Source organism: Gossypium hirsutum, chromosome A07, assembly GCF_007990345.1.
Source record: "Gossypium hirsutum isolate 1008001.06 chromosome A07, Gossypium_hirsutum_v2.1, whole genome shotgun sequence".
Taxonomy (NCBI): Eukaryota; Viridiplantae; Streptophyta; class Magnoliopsida; order Malvales; family Malvaceae; genus Gossypium; species Gossypium hirsutum.
This window is the reverse complement of record NC_053430.1, coordinates 2,859,758-2,881,976: the sequence shown is the minus strand read 5'-3', so window position 1 is coordinate 2,881,976 and position 22,219 is coordinate 2,859,758. Positions and strand designations below refer to the sequence as shown.

General features: G+C 28.2%; 1 protein-coding gene across 1 annotated transcript; it reads left to right on the top strand.

The window, feature by feature from the left end:
• Positions 1 to 12,434: 12,434 nt before the first annotated feature.
• LOC107900522 (homeobox-leucine zipper protein ATHB-8) lies at positions 12,435 to 19,400 on the top strand. Its single transcript, XM_041117181.1, has 18 exons — positions 12,435 to 12,852; positions 12,956 to 13,178; positions 13,274 to 13,540; positions 13,647 to 13,737; positions 14,084 to 14,179; positions 15,167 to 15,280; positions 15,358 to 15,441; positions 15,544 to 15,699; positions 15,797 to 15,871; positions 15,963 to 16,069; positions 16,268 to 16,460; positions 16,566 to 16,751; positions 16,829 to 16,909; positions 16,998 to 17,132; positions 17,200 to 17,525; positions 17,618 to 17,717; positions 18,386 to 18,535; positions 18,967 to 19,400. The coding sequence occupies exons 2-18, from the start codon at positions 12,961 to 12,963 to the stop codon at positions 19,111 to 19,113; spliced, it is 2,526 nt and encodes an 841-aa protein (XP_040973115.1). The 5' UTR covers positions 12,435 to 12,852; positions 12,956 to 12,960; the 3' UTR covers positions 19,114 to 19,400.
• Positions 19,401 to 22,219: the final 2,819 nt, after the last annotated feature.

Here is a 22,219-nt window from a genome sequence, read left to right as displayed (position 1 = left end):
CACTGAATAATTAACTAAATATCAATAAATTACTATACGAGTTTCAATTTCATTAACACCATATTTAAACTCTTATGAATAAATTCATCTTTTTGAATGTGAAATTCATATGTTCACTTAAACCATATAACGTATACACAACTCAATGTAAATATAAAATTTACCATGATCAAATTTGAACGTAGACTTTCAAAATTTTAATTAGAGTTACATTTGATCTGTTTCGTTTTTTTATACTAAAAATTGAATAAAATGAATTATCTATGTAAATCGAATAAACTAATCGTTTCGATTTTTAAAATTTATTTTAAGATGTTTGAGTTAGACAAAAAAATTATTTTCTATAAAATTTCTTTCTTTCTTTTTTTCAATTTTAATTCTTTTAGTTTTTTTATGGTGCTACTTTTGATTTCATTTTAATTTCTTTTAGATTTTGTTATTGCATCACTTTTAATTTTTTTAGGTGAAAGGTGGATAGAATGGATGAAAATAAAAAAGCAAGATTTTATTTTTTTATATTTTGGAAACTTTAAAAAATATATATTTTAAGCCATTCACTCCATGTGTTTTCTCTCTTTTTAATTTATAGATTTATTTTGTGGGTATCTTTATTATTTTCATAAGTTGTGATGAATAAATTACGATGTTTGTCATTGTTGAAACTCCACCAGCCACCAGCATTTTCCGAGCGTTTGTAGGTAGATTTTTGTCAGCTTCTTAATTTATTTATATTTTGAGAGTATTTCAGAATAATAAATAATTTTACAAGCTGGTTTTGACCCATGTTGTATAAAGGTGTATTTTTTTTTTCTATTATTTAATAAGTCTTCATTTTTAGAAGTTTTTATCTGCTCTTGTAGCACTTTTTTTAGTTTTGCCTGTGCATGTAGTCTTACTTTTCCAAGTGATTTTAAGAATAGTTTTATCGTCATACTCTCCAGTTTGGTGGATGCTTGATTCTTTTTCCAATTTTTGCCTACCACTTTGGACCATTCAAGGTGAATTTCCTTAACATATTAAGTGCTTGCAATCACTCCAGATATATCGTGCTTGAGTTATGACAAGGTCAGTTGTCAACATATCATATTCTATTGATTCTAAGGCTGAAGCTTTTGTTGTATTGATGGAGCTTGTCCTTCACTGTTTATTACGTGTGTTTCATGTTTTTTTTTCTCAAATTGTATGATTTCATTCACGTAATGAATTTCCCTTTATATTTTTTTTATTTAGCTTATATACTAAATGATAAAATGAATATCTTTTCAATTTCATTTTTTTTTTACTTCATTTTAGGTTTTAAAGTTGAATGGGTATTGAGTCTTAAAATCTTGATAGATTTTGACTTTTACGAGCATTGAATTTTAATGGATTATTTAGGTTTAATATTTAAATTTAAATTTGAGTATGTAATGGGTTATGACCTTATAAGTTCAATAACTAAAATTTTAGACTTATATTAATTTAAATATTAAAACTGAAAATCGAGTATTTACAAATAAACAATTATATTACCATAAGTGAAAGGGTTTACAAATATTTATAAAATATTAATAAAATATCCAATACATTATTATGGAAGTTTTTACACTTCACTTCTGAAAAGTTTAAAAAGGAAAATTAAGCAAGCGGCAAGTATTTTAATTTAACTTTATAAAATTAAAAAGAATTAATTGCCATCATCATTGCATCTAAAATAAATTGGAAATGCATGAAACATGTAGTATTGGCAGTAGCAAAATCATAATGATGGGCCAGAAGTGGGCCAAATCTCTCTATTTCCCCGCCGTTAAGTGGGGCCCCTACTTCGTTAACGGCCCGCCCTAACATCTACTTTTTTTTTAAGACCCCCCATCCACCCGTAAAAATCTCATTTGACTGCGCGTGCTTCATCTTTGCTTCTTCACAAAGTTTAAAGCTATTACTATAGCTCATGCTACGTTACTCCAACATTTATACTATAATATATATATATACACATGAAAGTAGGTATATTGAAAATCATGTCCAAATTTGGGTGCAATCTCCATTCTTGTGCAATTCACATGACAAAATCCTATGAGACACCCTTCTTTTATTCACCCAAGACATTGCTATCTCAATTTTTTATTCTTTCTTATTTTTAAATTTGTGTATCTTAAACCATATATTTTAACATTAAATATATACAAAGCGTAGGAGAAAGTTTACACAATGTGTCGAGAGTCGTTGGTGATAATCTGAAAGTCCTTGAACAATTATGAGTAGAGTATCAGTGTAAAGTAGAAGCTTCGTAGTATTGAAATGAGATATTATATATCACCCGATCAAACTCTGAAAAGTTTTAGTAGTAAACTTACGAAGTCTTATCTTTGTTGCATGTGAAGTCAGATGTTATAAGATCAATCTTCGAGTAAATTTTAATGTGATCTAACGCCAGTCTATAAAATAGACTAGTAAAAAATTTTAATTAAATCAACTTTTCCGTGATCAAAGTGATTGATTTAACGAAATATTATCAACATATATTGAGCAACTTTTTTGCAATGATATATAGAAGATTAAAGAAACACAAGTGTATGATATACTTAAACTACACGCTTGTCTTGTTGTTAATTGCTCACCTACTTTTTATGATGTTCGTCGTTAACTACAATTTAATTTGCAAACATGATTAGAGTTATAAGATTCGAATCTTAATCCCATGATGATATGGGAATTTGGAGGGCCAAATCTTATAATTTGCCACTTAAGTTTTAAGTTTTCTTTTTTTTAATATATATTAAATATACAAATTTCAATCTATTGACGATATTAAAATATGGGTCACATCTTAATGTTCCTTGTTTTAGAACCAGGTTTTGAAGAGTTGGAACGAGGGCCAACGATAGCGGAGACCTATTTATAAGAAGGAGGTCAAATTTTTGTTTCGGTCTCTCTAATTTTGATATTTCATATAATTTGATCACTTTATTTTTATAATTTTTTAAATAGTTTATTTAATTTCTATAATTTTAAAAATTATTTCTTATCAAATTATCCTTTCTAAATATTCAAAAAAAATTATAAAATAATAATATTTTTATTTAATTAAATATATAAATAAAAGTATTATAAATAATGTGATAAATATGTGAATAAAAATTGGACAAACGGGATATATTTACTACAAAGCAAATACAATTTGAAATATAATATATTTTTAATAAATATATTATTTTTGAAATTATAATATTTAAATAAAAATTGGATGTCTAAACTAAAATTATTTTAATTATTGTTTATAATTATGCATTGCACTGGCATTAAATCAAATCACTAAAAAATTAATATTAACCGTAAATTGTTTAAAATTATATAAAAATTATAAAACAATTTAACATGATTAGGTTTAATGAATAATTTATTAATATCATAAAAATTATCAAATTTAAGTTATTAATAATATAATATTGATGTTTAATAATTATTAATAATTTGGTTTAAATATATTAATATATTAATAATGTCCATGTTTAATTAATAATTTATTCTAATAATTTTAATAATTTTTTAAAATTAAATCATAAACTTAACTTATTTTAATTATAAACAATAATTATATATTTTAACTAAAATTTAATATTATTTTTTTACAATCATAAATAATTTATTTAAAATTAACATATTTATTAAAAAACTATAAATGATCTAAATAATCTAAGTTGTTAATATATTATTAATAAATTTATCTGAATTATTATTTAAAATAAATCATTTAATTTATCTAAACATTTTTTTTAAATTATCATAAGATAACTATGCACTTTTTAAAATTAAAAATAAATTAATAAATTATATAAATAAATATTATAAAAACTATCTAAATAGTAAATCAAGCTAACATAGGAAGAGTTTCTAAAGTTTCTATTAAAAGTAGCATATGAGAAAAGTAAAAAGGATAGAGATAACTTTTTAGAAGAATACCAAATCCCCAAAAAGAATTCCAAGCAAAGTACCCATAAAAAATACCAATCAAATCTATCCCTCAAAATGCAGAACCCAAAACGCTAAAGAGATTCCTTAGAATTTCGATGGGTGTTCCTAGGCGAATACGGCTCTAAGATCAAGTACAAGAAAAATGGTGACGTCGACGATGATGGGCCGCATCAAGCTACGGTGAACTCCAAAGATGAGGATAATCTGAAGCGTTGTTAAAGCTCTCGAAGTCCATGACCCACATAAAAGTGACTACGAAATACATTGTTCTTTTGTTTTTTTGATTTAAATCATTAGACGTGTTTGTAGATACGACTCTATAAATATACACATATATATTAGCATATTATAATAATTGTAATTATTATTGAAATTATTTTTTAAAAAATATTTTTAATTATTTCATTAAATTAAAAATTAATTAAAATTTACATTTAAATTAAAATTTGGTGATTGATTGCAAGAATACCAATATGTTATTTTTAAATATTTATTGTTAAAAAATACGAAACTAGAAGTATTAAGAAAGTGCCCACTTTACTAGTATTGGAGTTGTTGAGTGACAATTTTCATATTTGAGTATCGTCAATTTATTGAATGGTTTGAATAGATCATATTATTCGGAAGACTCTTATTGAAAATAGATCGAATTAAATCACCCAAAAGAACATGACTATTTGAATTGGATTAAAACTCTATATGATTAACTGTCGATAGTCCACTATTAGTTTGTGGGGTGAACTTAGTTGTGAGAGTACTGTTCTTCAATGTTTGAAAGCGAGAAGAATCATTATGGGGTGTATTATAGGTTAGGTTCACTTGTTATAACTGGTGAATAAAGTGAATATTTCTCATTGAGCTAAGCTCCACAGACTTAAGGAAACTGAACTATGTAAACAATTCCTACGTGTTCTTTGTGTTTTTAGTTTCCAGATTTGGTGTTAAAGAAGTGTTCACTTTTCTATCACTTCTTTCAATCACTTAGTCTAATCACTAACAACGGTTTAATAATTTCATTTATCATACAACGTAATTTAAGAATTATAAAATACATAGTTAAATAAAAATCAATAGCCAGCTAAGCAAGAAAAATTGAAAACCGACTTGAATGCAAGTTAAAAATTGTCCCGAAACCGAAATGAATTCTATTGTTTTATTTAATTTATAATTAATTTTAATTTTGTGATATAAAATAAATTATTTTTTATTTAAAATAGTAAAAATAGCTTAAATTTTTATATAATTTAAAAAAATCTTATAAAAGTTATTGATTATTATTTATTTAAAAATATTTATGAAAAATACTTTAAACCTTTTCCAATTATTATGAAAAATCAAAAGCCTAATTAAACAAAAATGAATTATGAGGTATAGTTCGAAAAAAAAAATCAACCAAACCAAACCAAACCGATAATTACCACTAGATTTCGTTGCCATTTTTAGAAAATAAAAATTCACTTTCCGGTTTTTAGAATTTCAAAATATTTTAAAAAAATCTACAATATAACGTACCAGAAAGTGGATTGTTTTTCCACCTTTGTTTGTAGATTAATGTTTGGTCTTTATAAAACACTATTATACAAAATTAAAGTTATTGCCTTTTAAAAACTTACACAGGCCAGGAGGACATGGTCAGCTGGCGTCAACCTCACGTTACAACCTCTTGTGGGACACGCGTCAAACTATTATTCGTTGATCCATTTATTAAAACAAAAAGAGGAAATTTTTAAAAATTTGAGCGCAATCTTCTTAGTGGCACCGTTTTCAATGGAACAAGCGAGAGTGGCGGGGTATGTTAGCACTTTTAGCAGCCACCTTTTTTTTATTAACAGCCGTTGACATCTTGCAATAAAATTAATTAAAAACAAAATTACCACTAAACAACACCAATTTACTCTTCTTCTTTTTTTTTCCTTTTGTATTAAGCCATTGTTGTGTCCCATTCCACCTTATATCTTTTAAGCTTAAATCAAAGACTTGGTTAACCTAAAGTAGTATAAATTAAGGTTTGACATATTTGGTTAACCTTTATCCTGGGTTATTTGTTCGGGTTAGTTTTAAAGTCATTATGTGTATGGGTTTTTTTACCATCAAATTTTGATAAATGCGGCTACTGTATTTAATTGAGCTTGTCTTGAACAATTGCACTATTTTGTGGTTGTGGTCCTTCCCCCTTTTGAGATAACATATTCAAAATTTTAGTTATGTACCCTTGAGTCTCTGCGAATCTAGCCTCAATACTTTCTATTGTTCTTCAAATTTTGCATCTGTGCTTTCCTTTTGCAAGCTAGTTCCATCCAGTCCAACAATGGTAACTGTTTTCCTAGATTTTTTCCGGTTCAAAGTGAATTTTTGTCAGCTCTAATACTAATTTGTAACGATTTGAGTAAATTTGTAATTGAATTTTTGAGAAATTAAGGATATAGAATAGAAAGAATGAAGTTTTAGAAGAGAAATTTCTGCAATTTCATTCATGATTCCAGTAGTTGCTACAGATCTCCTTTTACAGGTGATTCTATTATAACAACCTGTAAATTTTTTTATCAACAATTGGCTTAACTTATTGTAGTCGTCCTTTGAACTCTAGGCTTGCTGGGCTCATGCTTTCACTAGCCCGGTTGCATTTGTCTCTTCTTTGGTTTGCTGGGTTTGTTCGAGTTCAGTGAATCAATTTAGGGTCTAAGATAAAATTAAGTTTCATTTCTCTCAATTCTCTTATACATATAACACAAATTTAAATCCGAATCGAAGAATGATAATTTTTTTATGACCAACCTATTTTAAAATATATTTTTTTGGGTAAAAAAATCCAACATTAAAATTGAAGCTAGAATGATTGAAACAAGAAATGAATAAAACGTAAGTACGTAAATGTAAAAGAAAAAGACGCGTAGTATAGCCATTGATAGCGGATAAAAAGTCTAATTAAGGATGCGGGTAACCCAAGAATCAAAGCATACCACTTAACTTGGTCTGCCATTCCTTTGCCCTTATTTTTTTACCCAATTGCTTAAAAAATTGGAAACCTTGGATTTTTCTTTTAATCCCTTAATAATAATTAAATTGATAGGAGGACCCAAGTGAAAAGGGTTTGAAATTGGGATTCTTGAGATGACCCTTCATTGACTTACCAAATATTTTTTTCCTTTAGTGGCATTGACTCGTTTTGTCTTAGAAAGAGATCCATAAAACAAAAAGGTGAATTCCTTTGACAATTCTATTTTAAGTGATTAACTCTCAAGATATATGTTATAATGAGTATTGGTAAAGCAAATCCGAATATAATTATTTTTAAAACTGAGTATTAATTAAGTTTGAGGATTTTGAATTTTAATTTACTTATTTCAAGATTAAAATATTGGCGTAATAATTTTTTTGGTTCTTCAACTTTATAAAATGAAAAATTTAGCCCTCCATTTAATTTTTATTATTATCTCTTTTAGTCATTGAACTTGTATTTTTTTTATCAAATCACCCCAAAATTGATGAAAAAAGTAATGTTTGTTAACTTTGCTAATATGACGAACATATGAATACCCACGCTGATGGCAATTCATATCTACATCATATTAGCAAAGTTAACAAATATTATTTTTTTTTTCATTCATTTTGAGGTGATTTGAGAAAAGTATTATTGTTTTATAATAATAATACTTTTCTCAAAGGTTAGTAATCCGTGATGATGTTGGATTGACCGGATCTAAAATTAGTTGAGGTATCGGTTTGAAGAACGACATTAAATCTGCTTAATTGGGAATTAGTATGAACTAGTTGAATTAGTTGAAAACTTGTTGAACATTTTTTTTTAAATATTTTTTTGATAATCTTTTAACTGAATTGGTTGGATTGACAAATCGATAGTTTAATTGGTTAGACCACAGACCCGGTTTCAAAAAAACAGTAGCATTTGGATTTGATTCTTATTCTTATTATCAAGATTAGGAGTTAAACTATAGGTTTGAATGATAAATTAATTAATTTGGGGTTAATGAATAAATTTACTGTTATAGTTTAGGTGTAAGTTAAAATTTGTGGTTATCACTATATTTTAACTTTATATTGAATCTTTCTATTTTACTTTTACTTGATTGAATTTTGTCACTGAAATTTGATCTTTGATTGAAATTTACAATTCAATTTTAAAAATGGTTACTTATAACAAGTAAACTTATTGTTTTGATTTTTTCAATTCTTTTTTTCAAATTAACTTATTAAGTAATAAAATAAAATATTTGAAATTATATATATATATTTTTGTTAAGTTTTGTATTCAAATGAAATCATAAAACATAATTAAAATCAAAATTACTAAAAAAATTACTAAAATTCGAATTTTAGTAACAAAATTCAATCACATGAAATTCGTTTGGTAAAATTAACCATATTCACAAAGTATAATGACAAATATCAATCAAAATAAAGTACGAGAAAATATTCGTACACTGTAGTAGAGTTTTTAAACTTCAAAAGTAGAGTTAGAAGATTTACAAGTATCATACAAGAATATAACAAAATATTAAAATTTAAGACATAATAATTTTTTAAATTTACCGATGAAATATAGTAACAATGTATCAAATATCAATCCATAAAAATATAGGGATAAACTTCAATGTTTTCTGTATTATGGTGATAAATTTATAGTTTAATCCAAGTTAATTTTGAACAAGGAAATGGTAAAATTTTAAACAGTGAATGTTGCAAAATATTTACAGTTAATATTTTTAATGTTTAATTAAGGTTAATGTTTAATAAGTGTTGAGAAAGTTAAGGTTTTGGGATTTTAATGACTCAAGTCACTGATGTAAATATTATGTGTGGATTCATTTGTAAATTATTTTTTTAATGTTACTTTTATGTATTTAAATTTAATTATTTTTTAAAAATAAAATTTTACCCATAATTTAGCGACTCATATTGTAGTTTATCTTTAATGCAAAGTATTATAATTTAAAATAATAACTGATTAATAATTAAGTGATAATTAATATGTTTTTATTCTTAGGGATGTATTAAAGTAATAACTCAATTTTAAAATCAGTACAACTTTTTAACTAATAATTGTAAATTAAAATTTACTTAATTTTAAATGTGTAATTTCCACAACTTCTATTAAATTATAATTATTTTTAAACGTATAACTATCACAACTTTTATTTTATTTCAAGTTTTTTAAAATAATAATTCTAAATTAAATGTTATAGTTATTTTTAAATGTGAATTTAATAATACGATGAAAAATAAAATGCATTCCACGCTAAAAGATCAAATCCAATATTAGTAAAATTTTATAAATAAGTCCTCACTTTTACTTTTTATATATTTATTTTTTCACCCACATCATAAATATAATTTGATATGATATATAAGTATAATTTACGTATTTCCGAAAAATATAAAATCTAAAATTATGGTGGAAATGGGTACGCTAATAGAATAGAATAGACGTTTTCAAACACTAGACCACTTGGGGGGTGGTGGGTGGGGGTTGGGGGGGGGGGGAGAGCCCATTCTTTGGAGTTATTGATAATGAAATTAGGCAAAGCATTAGCATTGTAATATAGAGATAGTAAGTATATAGGAGAAGAAATGTAGAGCGTTGGGGGTGGTGTAGCATAGCATCCTAGGAAAAAGAAAATACATGAAAGCATATATTTGATTATTATGTCACAATATAAGGGATTTAAGATGATGATGATTCATGATGGCGACGATGATGATGAGAGAGGAAAGGTGGTGTGATATGTTTTATGAGAAACCAAGGCCGCATGCATTCTCCATAATTCTTTTTGGGATAATGTAGTTTTTCCTTCATATTCACCTTTATTTTTTTTATCCATTTTGATTTCTAAATTTGTAATTTTTTATTCATTTAAATCCTTTTTGTTAATAATCGTGAAAAAGAAGAAGAAGATAATGTCAGTTTTAGCAATTGAACTTGATAAGTAGATTCACATTGGTCCTTATGGGTGAGCATTTGATCGAATCGAGTGAAAAAATTTTGAGTTAATCGAGTTGGCGAGTCCTATTTTAACATCCTAAATCGATTCGAGATTTTTTTTAAATTGAGTCGAGTAAAATGAAAATCGAGTCCAGTTGAATTGAGTGAAATTGTTGAGTTAACTTAAAAAATTAAACATGTCAAATTAAAATCTTGTTACAGTATAACTAATTACATGTTAAAGCACATAAATTTGAAACCATATATATTCGAAAACATTTTCAAAGCAAAATAATAAAACAAAATATACTTTAGTATGATAAAGTCGAATAATTAGTTAACTTGTTTAGGTCCCAAAATTATTATTTTAATTTTTTTAAAAATTTTAACTTTATTTATATATTCTTTAGATTTTTTAAAAAAATTAATACATTTTTTAAAAAATATAAATTTTGGAATTTTTATAAATATTTTGAATTTTTTTTAAATTTTTGTTGAGAGAGACCAATTTGTTCATTTTCAAAATTGATAGGGATCAAAGGGGTATTTACACCAATTTATTTTTCGAATTATTCAAATTATTTGAGTTATTCGAATTGTAAAGTCCAACTCGACTCGAACTCAAAACTTGAATTACTTATTCGAGTTGACTCAAATAACTCGAATAATTCAAATAACTCGGTTCGATTAACTTGATATTCAAATTTTTTTCGATTGAATCAAGTTTTGCTCACCCCTATACACCCCTGAACTTGACAACTAGGTTCATTTTGATACTTGTACTTTATTTGGTCCATTTTGAACTTAACAACTAAGTCCATTTTGATCATTGAACTTGAAAATTTTAAAAGGTTGATGATCCACTTGAAAAAAATTTTAGATGATGATGTAATACAATAACAGAGTGTCATATTCAATGTTTTAGTAATTGAATCGATGGTTGAACAAGTTATTAGACCATCAGTTCTTAATTCAACCAGTTCGACCGTCGAACCAACAAATAATAAAAATTTCATAAAAATCCAAGTAAAATTAATATTGTTGGTCTGATGGTCAAACCAATCGAATTGGTTGAATCGAGAGCTAGTAGTCTAACCTATTTAACCACGGATTCAATTATTAAAATACTAAACAACATTCTTAAATTGTACCACATCATTATTTAAATTTTTCTTTTTATTTTTCAAACTTAGAGCGTGATTAGATTAGAGAAACATGTTAAAGGGTAATTTCACTAAAGAAAAAGAGAAGGAAGCGCACGCGCGTAAGTTGAGAGTGGCGATCCTAGTAAGTCTATCATCCAATATGTAACAGTGTGTATACTATATACTACAGTTATTGAATATTTTAGTTCAACGGAGAACCTTCAAGAGCTATCCATTTATTGCAAAAATTTTAATATTTTTATTAGGGAAAAGTTTTTTCCTTCGTATGTATTTTACGTTGTATATTTGAGATTCGTATCTGTCTCTTTTAATTATATCGTCTCTAAAATTTAAAATTATATTTTTTTATTGATAGTACAATGTGATTTATAAAAACATTTAATTATCATTAAATTATAAATTATATCATATTTTAATATAATTATATATTAAACATAATGTATTTTTTAATTAATATATGTAAACTTTCTTTTAAATTATAATTATAGTTACATTGCGATTACAAAGAATACATTCGGATAACTACAATCAAAATACATAATTTTAAAATACATAATTATAAAAATACTTTTTTTATATACAAATTAAGTTATATTTTATAAGGGTGTGTTTTTATCTCTTTTTTATATAGAAAGTCAAAAAAAATTAATCATAATTATAAAAAATTAACTATCCTATTGTAACTAAAGCATCAATTAATTTTTATATGAAATTTTAATAAATATATTTATTACAAAAAAAAAATTCACCCACATCGTGAATGTGTCATTATCTAAGTTATCATTATTCTCTTAAAAATCTACTATTTTTTTAACATAATTAATTGAATGTCACAAAATTTAATTTTCTCTTAAAAATATATTTTTGGAATGTCACAAATTTTAATTCTATATATGAGTTACCTTTTATATTTTAAGATAATTATTTGATACACTACAAATTATAGTGTTTTTTTTAAGAAACTTGATAAATGGGTTAACAATGTAACAAATATCACGTTATTTATATATTTAATTTTTAAATTTTTTATTATAGACATTACTTACACTTTAAATTTATTTATAAGATATAAAAAAAAACACTTAAAAAACCTCCATATAGTATATAAGATAATATTCCTATATTTGATTTTAATTATTTTTTACGTAGTCGTTGTTGTTAGTATTTGAACGTGGTAAAACGTATTATTTTTTTATTTAAAAATTGAGTAAAAAATTATAAATAATTTTAAATATTATATAAAAAGTGAATATCATCCTAAATTAAAAAAAAAATCATTTTTGACGTAAAAGGTTGACAACAAAAATTAGGGAGTGAAACAAAAAAGGAAAAAGCAAGTAGTTAAATAGACGGTTTAAAAGAGAAGTAATTTTCCTTCCAACACTCCCAATCTTCCTCCTTTCAACCCTTCATATCAACTCCCTGACTCTACCCCCTCACTTTCATTTCCTTCAAACACCCATTTTCCTTATTTTAACACCGCCCCCCCCCCCCCCCAAAAAAAAAAGCCTGAAACTCTCTCACAAACCTCTCTTTTCTTTCTTTATCACCATCCACAAGCAAAACATTAACAAAAACACACCTCTTTATCATCTTCTCCAACATGTTCCTTCCTTTGCTCTCGCCGTACTAACACAAAACCATCTACAACAGCAACCCAAACCAAAGATTTTTTCTTTTCCTTTTTTTTTCTTTGATCGTTTTGAGAATTCGAATGGAGTTTTGAGGTCCCGCCGGTGATCCGATTGCATTTGTAAAAATTCCCAGAGAGAGAAAAAAGAAAAGAAAAGGGTATTTTTTGTTTTTCTCCTTTACTAGTACTATTATAGATGTATTCTTTTACGCATGCATTTGAAAAAAAAATTATTGTTTTTGTTTTTTTGATGGGGGAAAGACGTGATGATGGCGGTGACCTCATCCTGCAAAGAAGGGAACAAGATAGCAATGGATAATGGGAAATATGTGAGGTACACACCCGAGCAAGTCGAAGCTTTAGAACGTCTTTACTATGAATGTCCTAAGCCTAGCTCTATGCGTCGTCAACAGCTCATTCGTGAGTACCCTATCCTCTCCAACATCGAGCCTAAGCAGATCAAAGTTTGGTTCCAAAATCGCAGGTCATTACTCTTTATATATATGAATCCACAACCTTTTTTATATAGTAATTCACTCAGTTAAGTTGATGAGGATGATGGGTTTTCGTTTTCCACAGATGTAGAGAAAAACAAAGGAAAGAGGCATCTCGTCTCCAAGCTGTAAACAGGAAGTTGACAGCCATGAATAAACTGTTAATGGAAGAGAACGATAGGCTACAAAAACAAGTTTCCCAACTTGTTTATGAAAAAAGCTACTTTCGCCAACAGTCTCAACAGCAGGCGGGGTTAGCCACCACAGATACAAGCTGTGACTCAGTGGTGACAAGTGGTCATCAACACCATTTGACTCCTCAGCATCCTCCAAGAGATGCCAGTCCTGCAGGGTTAGTGGTGGAATTCTCTTTAATTTTCGTTATGTCACTTTCTATTCTCGCTTCTCAGAAAATTAAAACCATTGTTGGTGTCTTATATGGTTTGTATGGTTTCTAGACTTTTGTCTATTGCAGATGAAACTTTAACAGAGTTTTTATCAAAGGCCACTGGAACCGCTGTGGAGTGGGTCCAAATGCCTGGGATGAAGGTTTACTGCTTGCTCTCTGTCATTATTCTTTTTACTCATTAAACTATATACTCAATTATGGTTTGTCATTATCCAGATCAATATCTTTTCTGTAAAAAAAGTAGAAAAATGTTGCTAATCTTCTAAGCAACATCAAAACCCACAAATTTTGTTACGTCAATATCTAGGAGGATAACCCCACTATCCCACTTTCTCTATTGCTTCATGGGCTAAGGGTCTTCATTGTTTAATATAATAATGAAAATAAATGCTTCTTTTGAAACATTATATCTGTCCTAGGATAACATGCCTTTTTGTGAAGATGAACAACTCTTTCATTTCTAACATGTGATTCTTATACCTGCAGCCTGGTCCGGATTCTATTGGAATCGTTGCTATTTCTCATGGTTGCACTGGAGTGGCAGCACGTGCATGCGGACTTGTGGGACTTGATCCTACCAGGGTAACTTTTATTTCGAAAATTTAAAAAAGAAGAAGAAGAAATTATTCGAGTAATTAAGTTACTAAATTTGATATTTTACAACTCAAATATCCAAATTTTCAAATAACAAAACAATGTTTTGGAGTTTAGGCCTTTTTTTTTCTTTGGTGTAAATGCCTCTTTGATTGTATGTTAATTTTAAAATTAAACAAATTAATCCCTCAAATTTAAAAAAAAATCAACTAAACCTTTTTATAAAAATTATATACTATTAAAAATATTTAATTTTTTTTTAAAAAACTAAATAAAAATTTTTATAATTATAAAAAAAATAAAGACAAATCTTTAAAAAAAATCATTTAAAAATTGAAAATGATTACATAAAATTCCAAATAATCTTAAAAAATCCAAAAATTTATTAAATTAGAAAAATTATGAAAGAATAAAAATTATATAATATTAAAAAAACCTAAAAAGTTCTAAATTCTTTTATTTTTCTTTTATGTTAATGCCTGTTCTAACTTAGAATTTAGTCAAATTGTCATCAAGGTTGTAATTTAATTTGTCCATTTTTTTTTAACTCAAGAAAAATTTTTCGATATAAAATAGGACTTGTTTCAAATTCTCACTATAACTTTATGTTTAGATAAATAATTATAAAGTAAAGGAAATGATATACATGTATTTTAGTAAAGGAAAGTAATATATATGTTTACAATATTTATTTAATTAAACTTGAAAAGTAAAGGAAATTATCAATTATATAATTTTTTATAACATAACTTACAAAAAAAATAATAAGATAAAAAAATTTAATTTACATTTTAAAATAAACCCTGCTTTTTGTCCATAGCTTTTCCGGTAAATAAAAACTAAATCATTCAAGGAAAAGGAAGGCTTTCGAAGTTAATAAAAAAAAGAGTGTGATTTTCTCTTTCCTTGTGTTATTGTAATCCTAACGTAGCCAAGTGTGAGAACATATGATCTTATTGTATATATATCCTTCAGGTCGCTGAAATCCTTAAAGATCGGCCGTCATGGTTCCGTGATTGCCGAGCCGTGGATGTTATAAACGTGTTGTCCACTGGAAACGGTGGGACCATTGAACTGCTTTACATGCAGGTACACTCACTACCCCCATTTTCCTTTCCCTTTCAATTTCAACAAAAGTATCATAAAATTTCATCATCTTCTTTCAGCTCTATGCGCCAACAACATTGGCACCAGCTCGTGACTTCTGGTTGCTGCGCTACACATCTGTTTTAGAAGATGGTAGTCTTGTGGTATGCTACTAATTTACTTTGTACCTTTTGTTATTCCTTTACCGTAAAAAACTTGATCTGTTATAGTTTTGATTGTTATTGTGATAATATTGCTTCTTATAGGTATGTGAAAGATCACTTAACAATACTCAGAACGGTCCGAATATGCCGCCAGCAGCGAATTTCGTTAGAGCAGAAATGCTGCCTAGTGGTTACCTAATTAGACCTTGTGAAGGCGGTGGATCCATCATTCACATTGTTGATCACATGGATTTGGAGGTATACATACATACATACATACATACATATATGCAACTTACCTTGCTTCCTATTACTATTAACATGGACAACGTATCACATTGTTGCTTGTTCGTAGCCCTGGAGTGTTCCTGAAGTGTTGCGCCCCCTCTATGAGTCCTCAACATTACTTGCTCAGAAGACAACAATGGCGGTATGTAAGACTATTCCTAGAATCTATAACAATTAAATATTTTTCATGGTTTGGATATGACAAGTTTTATGACTTTTTGTCATTTATGCAGGCTTTGCGTCATTTAAGGCAGATTTCTCAAGAAATATCTCAGCCGAATGTTACTGGTTGGGGAAGAAGACCTGCAGCTCTACGTGCACTTAGTCAGAAATTGAGCAAGTATGTTCATCTCACTCTTTCATAATTCGATTAAACTACCTGACAGGTCCCGTACCTATATTATATGTCAATGAGTAAATTAGTCCCTTCAGTGTACATTGTTTGTGCAGCAGATCATTTTTCAATATACATATGTATACACACAGAAACACATACACACACACATATCTATGGCAATCTAACTCGTTCTATTTCCAGGGGCTTTAATGAGGCTGTTAATGGATTTACTGATGAAGGATGGTCTATGTTGGAAAGTGATGGTGCTGATGATATTACTCTCCTTGTGAACTCCTCTCCTGGCAAGATGATGGGTATAAATCTTTCTTACACTAATGGATTTCCTTCGGTAGGCACCGCGGTTCTATGTGCCAAAGCATCCATGTTATTGCAGGTCAGTTCTACATGTGTTGCAAGTATGTGAATTAAAGCAGAAGATCTAATTACTAGTTATGAAGGATAAGAAAACTCAAGAATGTTCTTTCTTTCCATTTGTTAGAATGTGCCTCCAGCAATACTTCTCAGATTCTTACGAGAACATCGATCGGAGTGGGCTGATAGTGGCATTGATGCTTACTCTGCTGCTGCTATCAAAGCTGGTCCCTGTAGTTTACCGATGTCTCGAGGTGGAAGTTTTGGTGGTCAGGTCATTCTTCCCTTGGCTCACACAATCGAGCATGAAGAGGTACAAATTTGTGTCGAATCCTCGCTATCAAATTGGCAATATATAGCCTAAAATTAGCTTTTATGTGTTTATTACAGTTCATGGAGGTGATTAAGCTGGAAAATATGGGTCACTATAGAGATGACATGATCATGCCTGGTGATATCTTCCTTTTACAGGTACTTAAAAGTCGCTAACAATCTTTCAATTGAAATTATTTTATGGCATGGACCAATATAATTATGATCACTTGAATGAATATTTCAGCTGTGTAGTGGAGTTGATGAGAATGCAGTTGGAAGCTGTGCGGAACTCATCTTTGCCCCCATTGATGCTTCATTCTCCGATGATGCACTTATTATTCCTTCCGGTTTCCGCATCATTCCCCTCGATTCCGGAACGGTAAGTGTCTATTCGTTTTCATTCACTATGTTAGTCCCTTACTAATCGAATTCGATTCTAATGTTAGGATGCATCAAGTCCAAGTCGTACACTTGATCTTGCCTCCACACTTGAAGTTGGAACTGCTGGAAATCGAACAACCGGTGATCGTTCTGGTCGATGTGGGAACTCAAAATCAGTGATGACAATAGCATTCCAATTTGTGTGTGAGATCCACCTTCAAGAAAATATAGCTGCTATGGCTCGACAGTACGTTCGTAGTATCATTGCCTCGGTTCAAAGGGTAGCATTGGCACTGTCTCCTTCCAACTTTGGCTCTCATGCTGGTTTTCAGTCACCTCCTGGTTCTCCTGAAGCACAGACACTAGCTCGTTGGATTTGTCAAAGCTATAGGTGTGTGTCAATCAAATCTCTTTTTTTTTTTTTTTTTTTTTTCTCTCTTCATTTTGAACCCAATTCTTAGTTATTAGTATATCTGTTTGAAGGTGCTTTCTAAGGATGGAACTGCTCAAACAGGAAGGAAATGAATCCATTCTAAAATCGCTTTGGCATCACACAGATGCAATTCTATGTTGCTCTATGAAGGTATTTACTTATCATGAGAGTATTTTATTTTATTTATTGTAATATTATATTATTTTTAAAAAATTTATATTTAAAATTTAATTTTATTTAGAAATAAACGAAATGTTTAAAAATTAAAAATAAAATGTTGAATAATTTTTTTCATAATTAAAATTTTATATTTATTATATAATCTAATCATATTTCGCACTTAATTTTAGTAATATATCAAACTTTCACTATTTATATTTTCTGCACTTTACTATGGAAATAATTCTTGATTGGAAAGTTGATGCTTGCTTGTTTGATGAAAGTATGTAATAGGTCTCATAGGGATATTATTAAATTAATACTTAAATAGATTAATGTAATCATTATATTATTTTTTTATTAAAATAAAAAGTTAATATCTTTTATTTAGAATTGAGTTATTAATAAAAAAATTATGTCATTTTTTAAATAATAATACTAATTTTATTAAAATTTAATTTAGTTTAATTTTTAGAAATTAAATTGATCCAGGGAATTACTATAACACCTTGTTTGCTTATCTTAAAACCTTAGATAAGAAATAATTGTTTTGTTGGAAAAAAATCCTTATAACATCAGTTTGCAGCATTAGTGTTTTTTTCTTTTTGCAAATTTTAGCGATATATATATATATAAAACATACATGGTAATATATGCAGGCACTGCCGATTTTTATGTTTGGCAATCAAGCAGGACTTGACATGCTTGAAACAACATTGGTAGCCCTTCAGGACATAAGCTTGGAAAAAATATTTGATGAAAATGGAAGAAAAGCCCTCTTTGCAGAGTTCCCACAAGTAATGCAGCAGGTCATATTTTCTTCTAAATCATTTCTCATTTTCCCATATATGAACACACACATATATATACTGTGGATAAATGGAAAAACTGAAAAACAAATACATAAAGGAGGAATATAATATCAAATCTTCATGTCCATAAATTATCCAGTCTTAACCACTTGGTACCAAACATAAATGGTGATTGAGTTGTTAGATAAAAAATCTATTTTTTAGCTATCAAAATTTCATCCCAAGCAATTGGATAAAAGTAACATAGAGACCTCTGTATTAGAATTCAGTTCAATTTCTATTATACATCAGCATGATGTTATTATCTGATTATTCCACCAGTTATGTTAATTTTTAATAACAGAAATAACTAATTTATGTAGAGGGATTAATTTATTTATTTAATATTGCTGTTGATTTGAGATACATGGTTTGTTTTGATTGAGCAGGGTTTTATGTGCCTACAAGGTGGCATTTGTTTATCAAGCATGGGAAGAGCAGTCTCTTATGAAAGAGCAGTGGCTTGGAAAGTGGTAAATGATGAAGAGAATGCTCACTGTATCTGCTTCATGTTCATAAACTGGTCTTTTGTATGAAAATTCTAAATATATAAAAATAGGGTCTAGATAGCAGCTTAGATTAGAAAAATCTCCCCCTTTCAACTGTTTTCTTTTAGTCTTTTTAAACCTTTTAAGTGATATGATACTGTTACAATGATGTTGAACCAAATGGTGTAATAGGGGCCTCCATTTTGGTTTACCCTCATTTTCTTTTGTATTTGTTTCATGCTGCATTGATTGATCACTATCGTTGCCCCGGTTTTCTTTTTTTTCTTCTTTATTTTTATTCAATTTCATCCTTTCTTTGCTTTTTTAAAAGTTAATCATGGTGTTCTCTTTGCTCTTTTAAATATTAACATGTCACATCACGGTTTGTATCTGTATTTCTATAAAGCTTAAATTTGGGCTTCCACTTGTCTCATTTCCTGCTTGGTTTATTGGATATTGAATTGTTGCATATAAAGTCAAAAAGCCTATAACACTATGTTATTCGAATTCTGTCACACATATATATATATATATATGAAGTTTAAGATTCTATTTGCAGTCATCTTCGATCAAAGTTGGTGAGGAAGTTGGAGAGAAAATGGCGAAAACATTTCTCTAGTTTTTCTTATAAAAATTAAAAGAAATTTAATCTCTATAAATTTTAAAAGTAAACAATTATGAATAATGAATTATGTGTTTATATCTTTCATCAATTATTTACAATTTTATTTGGTATAATAATAAATTTAATTATCGATGTTGACATATTTTATTAATTTGATCTTAATTCTAAGAAATTCAACAAATTTAGTCTTAACATTTACACATTCACAAAAATATTGCAAGCTAATTTGTTAAATTATGACCAGATTGATAGAATGTGTAAATTATGAGAGCTAAATTTGTTATTATACCAATCAAATTTATGTACAATTGACAAAAAAACATTAACGATGTGATTAATTATCCTTAATTGCCCACTCTTGAAATTGATAGGAAATAAATTACTCCAAGTTTTTTGAGAGGGATTAACTTGCTCAATATCGAATTTGATATTTTAGCAAGAGAAAACTTAAAATGACAATAAAGGTCAAAAGGGTGTTGATATTTTGACATTTTTATATTCAGTAATTATATTGGTCTCCTAAATTTGAAGTATAATCACATTCAATATTATTTTCTTTATTTACAAAACTTGAACTCGAAACATTATTTAAGAGATATCAAACTCCTTCCAATTGATTCAACAGACATTGATAGTAGCTAGGCAAAAGATTAGCATATATCTGCAACCCTTTCTGGCCTTTTCTTACCACTAACTAGTGCTTCTTTTGTATATATATATATAAGGGCTTGTTGAAGTGTGTAATGAAGATATGGAATTATATATGAAACCCCACCATGATGAATCTGTCCAACTTCTATTGATTCTTTTGGTTCAAGATTCAATAGCGTTGCATGACCCTTTCTTCTTACATTCCCATCCGTTTTCCCTGATGTTGAGGATCACCATGTTGTAGAATTGGAGGACAATAATTTACTTTGTTAAAGACTTCCACTAATAATAATAAAACATATTAATTATTATCAAATGTTCCATATCCTTCCAAATATTCCTCAGACTTGCGGCCAAGTACATTTTATCCTCGAGATTTTTTTTCCTTCCTTTTTTGACCATTTCACATTCCTTAATCTTTTCCACAAAACCCAAAGAATAAACCAAAGAATGCAGTCTTATCATCTGTTCATATTCTTTGCTTTATATTTGAATCATTGGTCTAATTTTTTTCCATTCACATCTTGAGTAGTCAATGTCAATCCAACATCCACTAATGATTATCAAAGGTTCAAACCCTCTCTCTTATACCTACCCCACCAAATTACAATCTTTAGAATTCCATCACTGGCCAATTTCTTGATATCAGGGAAAATAATAATAATAACATTAATGTTGTCATTTCATGCAATGTTCCACCATGTTATACTTCAATGCTCCTCCAATTGTCTTGTGTGGTTTTATACTCCTGGATTTGATTGTTGTTGATGTAAATACTGTAAATCCAATATAAATCCTAAATAGTTAAACCGATAAATCTAATGATTCCAATGCTTATAATTGTGGAGACAGTTAGGAGAGTAGTGATACCCAATAGTCCCAATTACATTTATTATTGTAAGTTTTATAATTTTGTTTTATTTAGAAATTGATAATCTTTTGAAATAAAATACGGGTGAAGAAACTCTGTTATTTTTTAAGATATGACTTGGGTCAATTTTGAAAATCGATCCATATAAAGAAAAAAAATTTTAAGATTGGATCGAATTAGATCCTCTTTTTCAAGTAAATTGAATTGAAAATTATTTGAAAACATATCTTGAAGATCTTTAATTTATCTTGGACTCTATGAGGATTGTCTCAATGCCATTTTTATTGCTACATTGACGAAGGTTGTGATTATAATTGATCTAGTATAATAGCAAGTCAAAAAAACATATATTCTCGTGACTTGCATAGGTAATATACTAAGAGTTTAGTACTCCTATTCTATTCATTCGGAATATTTTCTTGTAAGTACATTTTGTAAGTAAATAAGGGAGTCATTTGGTTTATAAATTAAGTTTTGAGGGGAGAAACTTGGTGGAGAGATATTTAAATCTTGGGTGCAAAAGTGAAATTGGTATAACGGTACGTGATAGAACTTAAATTATTAATTGTACAATATTAAAGATTACCGATTATCTCTTTAAAAATTAAAGATAATAAATTATCTTTTTAAATAAAATTTCGTAAATATAAAGAATTCGAATTACGTAAACGTTTTGTTGTTTCTTACTTACCCTGTATTGACAAATACCGACAGATTTTTCGAAAAAAAATCATATTGATGCTTCATTTATAAAGACTATTGTTGTGCTTCATTATGAATATGATTTATGTATAATAAAGGACAAATGCCCTTTATTTGTGGGAAACCATTCTGGCTTATAGTCTATAAATGGGAACGTTATTAATGGAAAAGTTTCTTTTAAGCAGCCCTGGAGGGAGCTAGCTTGGCTGATTTGATATGGTTGACAGTTTACACCCAATGTATGGGGAACAAGGGCTTGTGGAACCAAAGTTTTGAGACAAACTAACAGCTCATTATTTACTTTT

Bases quoted from the DNA above. Each gene is read 5' to 3' on its own strand.
- LOC107900522 (XM_041117181.1), top strand. From the start codon at position 12,961: ATGATGGCGGTGACCTCATCCTGCAAAGAAGGGAACAAGATAGCAATG. The intron at 13,738-14,083 runs GTTTACTGCTTG...TTATACCTGCAG, and splicing joins TCCAAATGCCTGGGATGAAG to CCTGGTCCGGATTCTATTGG. The intron at 14,180-15,166 runs GTAACTTTTATT...TATATCCTTCAG, and splicing joins TGGGACTTGATCCTACCAGG to GTCGCTGAAATCCTTAAAGA.